Here is a 13,762-nt window from a genome sequence, read left to right as displayed (position 1 = left end):
GTTTGGTTTGTCATGGATACTTCACCATGGAGTTGGTTGGAGGCAAAAACATAGCAGCTAAGGAGGTGCAGGTATGGATCAGTTTTATGATAGCTAAGGCAGCTAGGAGAACATGTGACTTATTCCTGAGGGGATCAAATGGTAATGGATCCTTGTTTGTTGGTGATAGTGGAAGCATTCCCAAGATGATTCTAGGTCTGATTTTTCGTTCCAGCAGTGTTGTTGCCTTTTGCACCAACAATATGAAGAGGATATACATGTCTGATTTTGCACACATGATGGATACCTTTCAGATTTTCATGAGACCCATCAGTCCTAGAGTGATATACTTTGATGGAGATTTGATGAGGGACATTTATCCCTTCATTTGCAGCCTATATGATGATGTTCATTCACCCCACTCTTGGTATAAGGGTGAATGGAAGAACCGGTTTCTTTTGGACAGAGGTTTGTCACACAATGTTTTTCATGATTCACATGCTTCCGTGGTGTCTAGAGAGAGTCTCTACAAGGATTTTTCAGTTTAAATCAGAGTAGAGCAACATAAACATGGTGGAGCAAAGCAGAAATTTGGTAAATTTGCTGATTACATGAAGAGGATCATTGTTCGTTTGAGAGTTAGAGTCTTTAAGATTCTCTTCACATCTATCTTGCAGCATTGTATACTTCATGTGAGAACATGCAAAGGTCCTAGATTAATTTGGGATCTAGGTATTGGCTGGAACATTTGAGCTTAATGCAGATTTGATACATGTGATTGCTTGAGGCCAAGCAATCTTGGGTTGGGAGGACTGTAATGTCCCCTTTTCTTTGAGTGATAATTAATTAATTAAATGTTAAATAGTCCTAAGTCCTATGGGATTATTTAAATTTAATTAATTAGCAGCTAGACATACTTTATTTTATAAAGTTACTTTGTAATAATGTCAATGAGAAATTATAAAGTAAAGTCACTTTTGAGGGGAAAAGTAAATTAAAAGAGAAATAAAATAAAGTATTACTTTCAAAAAGGAAAATTATTATAAAAGGAGAAAAAAGTGCAATGAGGATTCATTCTTGACTTGTTATTTTAAAAGAAACTTTTCCTTGAGAGCTTGAGAGCTTAGCTTGTAGGTTCAGTAAACCCTAGGACGAAAACCTTGGAGGTTTTGTCTGTTTGGACGAAAACCCAGATCAGCCCACTTGGTGAATTCATCTTAGGATTCACAGTTGCACATCATTGACCAGTTTTAATGGAGATTCGATGATCTATCTTGCAGATTTTTAGAGGGTTTGTTATTTTATGTATAAAGACATTTCGAGTATGTGTTACTTGATGGCATTAGGCATCTTTTGATTTGTAATAGGAGCATGTGTTTGTAAACAGTAATACTTTTCTATATCAAAGAATACCATTGGCTTATTTAGATTCTCCGTATTACATTGATTGATTTCCTTGAAAATCTGTATTGTTGATCTTGCATGCTCAATTTGTATGTTTGCATGTCACAATATTATATTATGATGAAACAAAATATGAGCAAAAATGAAAACCCATATCAAATTTGAAGCAATATTGGACCCTGGGATATTTCAAACCAAGCAACCAATTAATAACAATAAGATTTCAAAGCAAAATCTGGAAATGAACTTTTTATCATTCAAGTAGCTCTAAGCAACAATTTCATAAATCTCTCCACAACAACAATGAAATGAGAGAATGAGAGTTTACATAGAGTTTCTGAAAACAAATGAAAGGCCAAGATCGATTTAAGATCAATGGTTGAGATCAAGACAACACAACCCTAGATAGGGTTTCCCAAAATAACACAAGAAACAAATGCATGCTAGACAAGTGGCGTGAATAGCCATTTCCTAGGAAGGCACATCCTTATCCTCGCAAGCAGCAGTGTGTTCAATGAACCTAGACACAATCGAGTCAACCTCTTCCATGGTGACATGTGGCAACATATTGATCTTGTATTCCCATCCATCCAAGTCGTCTGCACAAGCGGCAAAAGTAATCTCCCATTCCAACTCCTGTTTTTGGAAGGTATCTCGGATGGACAAGAATTTTGATGCCTTGGTCTAATTTTGTTTCACGAGTTGTCCTGTGATAGTAAAGAAAATTTCTGAGTTCTGAGTTTGAGATTTTCCAACCGCATATCACTCTAAGTCTTCCACCTCTTGACCCTTTGTAGTTGGTCCCAAGTCAAAGGTGGTAATTTCATACTCCTGATGAGTTATATCTTCTTTTGACTTGTCTACTTTTGGTACAATAATCTGAATTGTACGACAACCTATTTTTTCTCTCTGGATTGTGGAAAACTTCTTGGGAGGCTGTGATTTCCCCTTCTAGTTGACATCTGTCAGCGGAGTAGATTAGCCTACCACTGACCCTCGTAGGCTGATGAGGTTGGTTAGAGGGTCCTCCAGAGTTTTAGTTCGTCATCTTCAGAGCGAGCACTCCAGGTTTGGTTTTCGTTTGAGATACTTTCTATTTTTAGCAGTCCTGCTATTTATAGCCTATGGGTTGGGAAGGCACAGAGTATGGTTTGGCAGTCTCTAGTTCAGACGACAGGCAATTTTGATGAATACTTGGAGAGATATTAATATTTAATTATTTTTAATTAAATATTAATTGGGTGAACTTTAATGTTTAATTGTTTTAAAAGTCACTTTAAGTCATAACTTAAATGAAGGTCTATCTCTCATCAGATGGGGCCAGTTTTATATTAAATGGAAAAGTGATTTATTTTTGACACGTCAATAGTCAAAAATTAAATATTAAAAGTTAAACATCATTTAATGCCAAAATCGCACCCTTCTTGGGAATTGCGCCAAACCCTAAGTGGAGAGGATTAAAGAAGATTTTAGGTCTTCTTTTCATTATGCTAAGTTTTGATATTTTATTTGGAGCTCCGAGATGAGTTTTGGCCAAAGGTTTCAGCAGAAGATTCTTCTGCAGTGATCAGAGGTATCGGTACAGGAAAACGTGGGATTCTTGTACAACAGCATCAGAGGCTGTGAAATATTAGTCGATCTTGCTCTTCCAGTTGATTTCATTCAGGGACCAAGTTTGTGCTTATTAGTCAAAGAGGCACCGTTATTCATCAGTAATTTGTTGCAGCAACAAACAGGGAAATAGAGGTGCCCAAAGGAGATATTTATTGGTGGCTGTACGACTGCCTAGGGAGTAGCGCCAATCACCTAAGGGTTTGCGATTTGCATGTTGGAGGAATCCAGAAAAATAAATAAAATAAGGAGAAGGTGCGCCTAGCTTGGAGTCATCCATTGAGCTATCATGCAAGCTGTTTGGGTTAGTCTGGAGTGAGTTACAATGCTGTCATAATAGACTGTGTATGACCAGCAAGGAAGAAATAGGGGTTTCTAGAAATTCTTGGTATTTTTTCAGTTCCTATCTTTTATTGTTTGTTTATGTATTGAGGGTAAATAAAGGTTGAATAAATGTAATAAGGGTTTGATCAGTTTATTACTGAATTAGAATTGACTTCTAGCGTTTCCCTATAGTTGCTTTTTGAGCTTGTAATGGTTTAAGTATACTTGCTGTTCAAAAAATTGCATAGAACAAACTTAAAAACGAAACAAGTTCAACTAAACTTCAGTTGTCAGAGTTGAGGGCCTTTTGAGGTTCCCACAGAGGCTTCTTTGCAACAACCTCTCCTAATCTGGCCAAGAAATCGGCTGTGTCGTCCTCTTCTTGGGCTACTTCCATAGGTACTTTTATCTTCAATCTTTCCTTCAACCAATCAGGAATAGTAGGCTGCTCAATGCCTTCCTCCTTCTGATTACTCTCTTCACATGGAAATTTCTGACCTCCTCGAAGGGCGGAAATCATTCCCTCCTAAAATTCATCACCCAGAATATCCATTTCATTATCTGACTCCAATATTTCTGTGCCTGTGGGAGATGGTGGTTCTTCTTCCTCCTGATGGATTGACATCACATTTCCCTCATGGATTGGAGAAGGATTTCTATTTCATCAAGTGGCTGATCCTCAATAAGCATTAGGCTGTCCAAATTCCTAGATGTAGCAGAATGGGGTGGCTCTGACCTTTGCTTCTTTTGAGCAAGCTCCTCATTCGTGACTTCCTTCCCTTTCGACCTTGAAGGGTCATCAATTGCTTCCTTCCTTTTTCTTGAATTTATGCTTTCAACTGGCCTGACACTCTTCTTCATTGGAAGAGTACGATTCCATGACGCCCATTAGGTTGTATTTGAGAGTCACACCGACCTGCTGGTCAACCCACCATTGCGAATATTTGACAACTAGCCGCACCAAGGTGGTTAAATCAGCGAGCTCCGGTTCTAACCACTTCATAGAAGAAAGAGGCCAGTTTTCATCAAAGCGCGGCTGAATGTATTCTCCATCGTCCTCCAATTGATCCGACACTCGGAAGAGCTCGGTTGTTCTGATCAAGCTTACTGGTCGTCTGGACCAAAGTCTTTTCCTGACTTCGAACTTATCTGCAACATTCACCCAAAAATCTTCCAAGTCAATCCTATCTCTGTATTTTTCTCCATTCATTGATCCAATGTGGTTATGAGGATCAAAATCAGCCCGGGATCGGTACAATGTGAATGGATACCACTGCATCTCCAACCTGGCACTCTCTGTTGCTTGCGTTGTTGTGCGTTGAATGGCTAATTCTCCAAGATGAGCCAAGACTCTTCCATTTGGCGCAACAATTTCTCTTTCTTGGCTATTATAGTGTACGGCACATTCGACCATAAGTTCTGCACATTCCATAGCAGGTGGAAATCGAGCTGCTTGGACGATGCCATTTCTCATCATCAGGCGAGCGATAGGTGTTGGCGAAAATGCATCTAGCCCATACATTCTCTTTCTGAAATCCTTGAAGTCTACGTGCCTGAGGTTTGTGTCTGTAACATTTTTCCATTTAGAATTGATTTTTTATTCTGGCTGCAACCCTTATTGACAAACTTCATCTGAGCTTTCCTTGAAGGTACTCCCTTGGTAGTCATTATTAACTTGCGAAAAACATGAAAATTTAACATTATTTTTGAGAAAATTGTAAAGTTTTCTCTGATTTTGAACGTTTTATCTCAGAATTTCACTTTCAGCCTGTCAAAAAGCTAGAATATTGTGAAACATCAGACTGAAAATGGACGAATTTGGCTAAATACTTAGCAAATTTTGAGAAATAAATGATAAAGATAGAAGAAATCAGTCAAAAATGTGAATTTTTGAACTTCTGGAATTTACTTTTGATTGATTTTTGGTGAAAATTTCCCTTTAATTCTGAAAATTCTGTCTTTAACTTAGAAAATCACTTTATTCTCTAGGAATTATGTCCTCCACTTAGAAAAATTCTTATTTTCTGCCTTCCACTTCGAAAATTCTCTCTTTCTTAAAAAATTCCTCTCCAAAAATTTATCTTTCACCCTTTACAATTGAACTTTCAACCTTCAAACTTGATAATGAATATGAATTGACAGGTTGAGTTGATATAGAGTTGAGAAGTTCGATTTTAGGAAGCTTCATGTTTTTTTTTTTTTCATTTTTTTTGGTTTTATTGATATTCATCAAACTTGGACTTGTTTTAATTCTCCCAAAATGGAAACTCAATCTTGTCTATGGGCGACTTGGCATGGAACCTTCTAGATGTTTCTCTCAAAATCCAAAAATTTTCTTAGTGTTGATCTTTTTGAAAATTTGTCTAAGTGTTGAACTTATTTTCCCTTCGAAAAAATTCTAAGTGCTGGATTGATTTCCCAACCTTCCAATTGATCCTTCGGTAATGGTGAATTGTATATGCTTCTTGTCAAAATTGTCTGTTTCTCTAGCCATTTTCCTCTTTTCTTTTGGCAAACTTATTTTTTGTAATCCATTGCCATGGCGAGCTTCATGAGCCTCAAGCCATCTTAGCCTTAGGTGGAAATTAACCTTGTCTCGCCATCTTCACATACTTCCTAGGGCGGACTTTGCAACTGACTGGACATCTTCTAGGGTGGACTTTGCTAGGCTTTGGACAATTCCTCTTTGGCTGGGTGGAGTTCACGCTTCATGTGCCATCTCTTCTAACTTGGCAGACTTTGGAGAATGTTTGGCCATCCTTCTCTTGGGCTAGGCGGACTTCAACTTGGTTTGGACATCCTTCCATATGCTTGGGCAGACTTTGACAATGTCTTGCCATGTTTTCCTACCTTCCTAGGGCGGACTTTGAGCTTGTTTGGCCATGCATAGGGCGGACTTCACATTGTGCCGGACGTTGTGCAATTTGGTAGGGTGGACGTCATGCTTCATTCGACATACCTTGGGCGGACTTCACCCTCTCTTGGACAAGGCGGACTTTGATCTTCACATGCCATTTCATCTTGCTTCCCTTGGCGGACTTGGAGGTTGCTTAGACCGTGTTCTTCCTTGCTTGGCCGACTTGATGGATCATTGGACAATCTTCCTCTTGGGTGGACTTTGCCTTTGATCAGCCAATATGCTTGGGCGGACTTTGCCTTGGTTTGGACATTATTTTTTAGCCTTGGGCGGACTTGAAGGTTGCTTTGCCATTCTTCCTTAGCTGCTGGTCGGACTATACCTTTCTTCCTATTGTCTTCCAACCCTTCTTCCATTCTTCCATTGCCATCTCTAAGTTTGATCTGCCATGTTCATGTTTGCTCTGCCATGTTGCTTATCTGGAACATCTGGAACAAAACCCTAGCCTAGGGTTTTTACCCTACTTTTTACACTTAGAGACATAATTTTTTGATTTTGAAGACATGGGCACCGATGCCATGACCCGAGGGACCAACCCTAGGTCTACTTTCAAAAAAGTAGAAAAAAAAAAAAGCAAAAAGTGCCAAAAAAGCTTAAAAAATAGGAAGGTGTCAGAATTGACCCAAAGCGAATGCGATCTTCGTCCTTTGGGCCTTTTGAGTGCTTTGGTGGTGTCCAGACACTGATCGGGGCGTGATTTCTCTATTTGGCTCGGGGTGACTCTTGGAAAAACTCTAACTCTCTCGAAAAAGACTTATGAAATTGCAAAGCTAAGGCAAAACCCTAAAAAAAAGCAAACCATGGGGGTCCCCATTTGCAATGGGGTGATGTGTGAAATAGGTCACAGCAGGTCTACACACCTTCTCCCATGAAGATATGATAGCAAATATATTGGCAATGCCGATAAAACTGTTTTGACCATTACTATTCTCCCTGCCCAAGGCAGCCACTTGGCCTTCCAAGATGTGAGTCTTTATCCATTTGGGATCTTGTTGTTTAGTTGTGTGTAATTCTTTGTTCAAAGGTATGTGCATGGGAGTTTGAAGTTGAGAATTAATTGCTCAATTGTTGCATAATATGTCTCTGTTGTTTAAACTCTGTCATGACTTATCAATCAATTTCTTCTTGTATAATGTATGATAAAGGTTAATAAGTGTTGTCACACACCTAGATTTGAATTTATGTCATTAGTTCAAAAGAAGGCTCATAGTTCTTTTCTTTATAGGAGTACATGATTGGGTAGTTTCTCCTTTTATGTCTGTAAAGTAAATGTTTGGATTCTTTGCACCTTTGAGTGTGCTTAGACTACAGAAGTTGATTCTAACAAAATCACATGTAAAATAATGATAGAAAATGTTTGCTCAATTATATTATTTTGTCATTATATTGTTGATATATCTCCTCTATTCTTCCTCCTGTTCCCTCTGCCATCTCTTCCTTCCTTGCGTGTCACATTCACTCCGATGGAGTACATAATTGGATGAATTTTCCTTTTAAGGCCCCTTTTGTTAGGTAAAGTTTCCTTGAATGTATTGCACCTTCGAGAACACTTGGACTGAGGAATTCAATTTTTGAAATGCCTCAGGTTGCATAACGATATAAAAGGCATCCTTAAAAATCAGAATATTTGGCAGATAAGATTTATCATTGGAGATGAGGGACACGTTTTATCATCCCCATATTGTAGCACTTGGATTGTAGTTAGATTGTACACCTTCCTTTCTGGTGGATCTATGTCGTTGTCTATTATGGTACTAGAATAATTATTGAAGGCATGCAATTCAAGGAGAATTATAAAAATCACTATCAACTTTTCTTATGGGGGGCTCTTCTTCTTTTATTTTTTTTCACTTTTTTTCACTTTATAAATTCATCTCTCATTCTATTCTTTTAATCTCCTCTCTCTTCTCTCAAGAACAAAAATCCTTAGAATCCATCCAATGATGAATGTGATTTTCTTCCTTTTCTCCATCTTCAACTTCTCAAACCCTCAATACGAGAAGGTCTCACATTCAGCACTCTATTTGCACATTCAAGAACACTGGTCACGCACTCCACTCTACCCACAAATCCTGTTGCTTGACTCTCTTACGTTCGACAATCGGTTTACACACTTAGGAAAACTTGCTCCATAACTTCTTTACATAGCTTCTCTTGCAACTTGCTCATACATCTACAACAAATGCACATTCATCTATCCTCTACCCAACAAATATTTCTGAAAGACACCTCTCTCTTCCTCTACCCACTCTCTCTTAGTGGAGGAACTATGTGCAACTTCTATCCAGCCTCAACCTTTGTTGGAGGACAATAACAATCTCACACATTACACCCACAAATAATGGTGCTAGACTGCCACATGTTCGACGCTTTGTCAATGATGGGCCACTCCACCCTACTATAACAACATAAGAAATGCAAAATAAAATACTTGATTTTTATTACTCCAAAGGAATAAAGTACAATATTCCAAACTCCACAAAATATTAGCCAAATTTGCTTTACAAATATACAAGCTGGAGATACAAGCCTTCCTACTTATGCTTTGCATTGAAGGACTCAACTTTGAATGCCTAAACCTCAATCCCAAGTCCCTATTTATAGTACTTTTATGCCTCATGCAATTCTTACACCTCCTCTAAGAGTGAAATACATGGCAATCAAGAAATGCAACACATAGCCAATAGATGACCTTTCAACTTCTTCAGGAGTCCACCTAAAGACGTGTCTTTTCAATTTTTCCAAGTGGGTGTCTAAAAAGGTATCTTTTCCCATTTTTATGTAACTATTGTCATTTTATGACACCCTTGGTTCATTAGTGAGAACCGATTAGAGTTATGTTCCAATGACCAATATTGCCTTAGTTGATCAAGCACCAAGATAGGGAATCATGAAAATGCTCAAGTGTTCTTTCATCATGAGGCGAGCTTTATGCCTTCCCCTTTCCCCTTGCATCTTGCCTTCGTGCCTTGGAGTCCTTTGGTACTTTTTGCTTACCTTTCCTTCCGGATTATGGAATCCAGGAAACCAATCTACTCCTTCCCTTTTGGGAAGAGGTATATTGTCTCCTCGGATTCCATAACCCGAGCTTCCCTTTCCTTTCAGATTACGGAATGCGGGGAACCAGTCTACTCCTTCCCTTTTGGGAAGAGGTATACTATCTCCCCGAACTCCTTAACCCAGACTTCCCTTTCCTTCCGGATTACAGAATGTGAAGAACCAATCTACTCCTTCCCTTTTGGGAAGAGGTATATTGTCTCCTCGGATTTCGTAACCCGAACTTCCCTTTCCTTTCGGATTACAGAATGCGGGGAACCAGTCTACTCCTTCCCTTTTGGTAAGAGGTATACTGTCTCCCCAGACTCCGTAACCCGGACTTCCCTTCCGGCTTACGGAATGTGGGGACCCAGTCTACTCCTTTCCCTTTTGGGAAGAGGTATACTGTCTCCTCGGACTCTGTAACCTAGACTTCCCTTTCCTTCTGGATTACAGAATGCGGAGAACTAGTCTACTCCTTTCCTTTTGGGAAGAGGTATACTGTCTCCCTAGACTCCATAACCCAGACTTCCCTTTCCTTTCGGATTACGGAATGTGGGGAACCAGTCTACTCCTTCCCTTTCCTTCTGGATTATTGAATGCGAGGAACCAGTTTTCTCCTTCCCTTTTGGGAAGAGGTATACTGTCTCCCCGGACTCCGTAACCCAGACTTCCCTTTCCTTTCAAATTATGGAATGCAAGGAACCAATCTACTCTTTCCCTTTTGGGAAGAGGTATATTGTCTCCTTAGACTTCGCAACCCGTATTTCCCTTTCCTTCTGGATTACAGAATGTGGGAAACCAGTTTACTCCGGTATATTGTCTCCTCAAACCCTGAAATTCGGAGTCCTCCTATCACCTCCCTCTCCTCCCTTTGGACTTCGGGGTTCTCAACTCTTCTCTCTTTGCAACAGTTTCTTGAAGGCTCAACACCCGTCCTTAGGTGACAACACTTCCAAATGACGTGATCAACTCTCAAGGCTCTTAATGCTCCACCAACTCCTATGACTTGTCTACATTCATTTATGGAGCTATAGGGGTGCATTTAATGTTTTTTGTTGGGTTGCCATCAAGTGGAGTCAAAGGCCATGCTTGTTTATGGTTACTTGATGGCTTTCATGTCAAGTCTATACACTTTGACTTTGGAATGTCAGGCAATCTACCTTCTAGAAGTACTTTTCTTTTTAGGATTGCCTTATCAGGGTATGGATGGGTTTCTTGCACGCACAACCATGTCAGATCTGTGCACTTCCCTATTTTTCTGAACTAACATTCCTTTGCGTATGCCAGGGTCAAGGCTTCCCCTCTTTGACCATTGGTCTCTTCTCTGCGACCAATTTGCTATATATAGGCTGTTAAGCCTCATTGTAAAGGGTTCTCTCCCTGTTGGCTTAAGCTACTTCATGCTCTTTCACTTCTCTTGAAGATTTGTATATTTTCTTGCATTCTTGCAATTGTAAGTTTGGCCATTGGCTTGAGAATGAATTGAAATCATCATTCTTGCCTCTCCTCAACTTATGCATGTTGTGTATGTTTTCTTACCTTAATTATAAGTGTATGTTTTATGGCCTTCTCTCACATATATGTACTTGTGGGAAACCTTCTCCCCTTTTGACATTCAGCAAATTCTAGCCTCCATACATGTGTTTGGGGTCATTCATGCAACTGAAGTTGTGCATCTCTGGGGTATTTCAATTGATTCTATGTGTTATTTCAGGGTGGGGAGGAACATCTCTTATCTAGGTTTATCACCTCCTTTCATTTTAACATTTCTTTCTTCCCTTTTCCTCTGCAAGTTGTTAGAATAGGTTTAGAAGTAGCATTTGGAGTGTTAAGTTGGTTCAACACCTACACTTGGATTGAGAAGGAAGCCAGCCTTCTCCAAAGATTCAACCCCTTGCGCAAGGCCCCACACTTCAGGGTTGTTTCCATGTTTCACAAGGTTGTTGAGTTAATAGTTTATCAAGGGTGCAAACTTTTGTGACAACAATAGGCCCCACACTTTAGGGTTGTTTCCATGTTTCACAAGATGGTTGCTGGGTTGATAGTTTATCAAGGGTGCAAACTTTTGTGACAACAATGACCATTCAATAAATATGAGTGCATGACTCTTTCCTTTCCTTGTTCCCACATCAAGAAGGGTATTTTAATGATTTTAGCATTATAATTTATAAATGATAGAAAAAGGTGCCCCTTCTTGAAATTTACAATTGCCATTGAACATAGGCCATAAATATTAAATAATTTCAACCTCCTATGTCCTTTTAGATGCATTCCTAGGTACATGAAGACGTATAGATGCTGATTTATTCACCAAACTTTATCACAAAGTTAAAATAATAATATTTTGGGGTGATGCCCTACACCTCTGTATGCTCCTGCATCAGATAATGATAAATTGGCAATTTATGTTCTCTTCATATATATGCATGCCTGCCTGTTTTTATCTGTTTATTACATCTGTCACATCAATGATGTGTATGTTGATTGCATTGGTCACATTAATGACAGCATATTTTAGAAGTGTTCTGGAACTCCAGCCTGTGAAGACCTTGATGTAGTATATTATTCGTTGCAGCCTCTCTGTGGAGCACAACGAATTCTTAAACTTGGGGTGAATAAATAAGTGAACTTGTGAATATACTACGATTAAACCTTTCTATGATGGATACTAGTGGTGTTTTTATTTGAAGGAATATTATCACCTTTTCTATATATGGTTAATCAATTATGCTGAGATAGGTTTTCTTATACCGCAATTGCACATGCAATAATTCTGTATTTCATTGACTGTTGGTACAGAAGAATTAAATAGTAATTTAAGATCTGAGTAAAGTCTAATGGTTTTCAGGAAATGGAATTTTGTTCGGAGATATCTTGAAATAATCTGCAAGCTTCATTTTGATATAATTAATTGGTACTTGTATGCAGGACACCTGAAAGGCAGCTCCGTCTATTTGACATACGAGTGCGACAGTCAGAAATCCATGCATTTGGTTGGAAACAAGAGAGTAGTGATTCTCAATCTGCACTTATCAATCAAACATGGTCACCTGATGGTTTGTACATAGCATCGGGATCTGTTGATCCAAGATTTCACATTTTTGATATCCGTTATAATAGTAGTGGACCATCTCAATCTGTATCAGCACATAGTAAGAGGGTTTTTAAAGCAGCATGGCATCACTCATTGCCTCTGGTTGTTTCGATCTCGTCTGACCTTCATATTGGGTTGCACAAGTTGCACCAAAGTTCAAGCTGAGTCAATGTTAGATTGATAGACTGAAATTTGAGTTACTCTTACATAATAGAAAAGGTCAAATCCTTTTTTGGTTTTGTTAGACACAGGTCATACAAAATGTCAATCCATTGAGGTTCTATATAAAATCCAGAGGCCTTTTGTTTGAATAATTTGTATATGCAGATTCTGTTCATCTTTTATTGGAAGCCCTTAATATATGATGATATCCACTGGCAATTGCCATCCAAACAACCCAGACCATTAAGTAAGCAGTTTGAAAGGTAATTTTTCTATCATTGCAAATAAGAGTAAACAACCCAGACCATCTTATACGAAGGTGAAAACAATGGGAAGTCTAAAACCAATAATTGATATAAAGATGAAAAAATAAAATCTTAAACAAAAACATTATTTATAAATATATAATTTTCTCTATTCAGATGTTAAATAATATGCTAAAGACAATGTTACTCTTAAGAAGTATCCTACACTTACAATTAACCATTCAGACAATTATAACCAATAATATTTCTTTTATTTGCCTCCTAAGATTACAAGAAAACCTATGCAATCGGTCTTCTATAAAATGGATCAATAATTTCCACATCCAGCCTCAGATGCGGTATACATGATGACAGAAAGAGTTGTTAATTCATTGTTTGTGGCTGTATTGTAATATGACCAAGATCCCTATCTGATCCACAGACATCCCTCTGACTAATAATTGTCAACTAGAAAGAGTGATAATTGATACCTCTGCTCATATTACATGTCTTGGGAAGAACCCGTTGTGTGAGTGGAGATTATTTGAGTTCCGTCTCTAAATAGAAAAATTCATTCAGAGCAATGCATGCCTTTGTGAGAAACTATTAAGTGATACAGATCAATCAGATAGCTTGTCTAGTTCCAGAACTTAAGATTAGATCCCGTCAAATTCAGATTGTATACGAATTCTTCTTAAGGCCGCCTTCCTTGTGAAAAACCAATAGCCATTGTCCTCATAACCAGACCTGTTCTTCAGGTATTCATTGACACCTCAACCTTGACTTGTATCTTCAGGGATTCGTTGACACCTCAACCTTACTTGATTCTTCAGGGGTTTGTTTCCACATTTCAAACCCTCTGCCAATTGAGTTTTTATGTATGCCCGTCTATTTAAAAGGATGGCTATGGGACAATGCTAGTGCATGTATGTAGAAGGGAAACATAATCTTTCCTTGTGATTAGTACATCCAAAAAAATAGCTTTAA

General features: G+C 38.6%; 1 protein-coding gene across 2 annotated transcripts in view; it reads left to right on the top strand.

The window, feature by feature from the left end:
* Nucleotides 1–12,764, top strand: part of LOC131042833 (uncharacterized) — a 53,492-nt gene extending 40,728 nt beyond the window's left edge. The window contains exon 7 of one of the 2 annotated variants that reach the window (XM_057976152.2): nt 12,203–12,764. In XM_057976152.2, the coding sequence (XP_057832135.1) occupies nt 12,203–12,533 (331 nt within the window). In that variant the 3' untranslated portion in view covers nt 12,534–12,764. The remainder of the gene's footprint in view (nt 1–12,202) is intronic. The other variant, XM_057976153.2, reaches the window with a different exon arrangement.
* Nucleotides 12,765–13,762: the final 998 nt, after the last annotated feature.

Source organism: Cryptomeria japonica, chromosome 9, assembly GCF_030272615.1.
Source record: "Cryptomeria japonica chromosome 9, Sugi_1.0, whole genome shotgun sequence".
Taxonomy (NCBI): domain Eukaryota; kingdom Viridiplantae; phylum Streptophyta; class Pinopsida; order Cupressales; family Cupressaceae; genus Cryptomeria; species Cryptomeria japonica.
The sequence above is the reverse complement of the archived record's forward strand: the minus strand, read 5'-3'. Positions and strand labels throughout refer to the sequence as shown.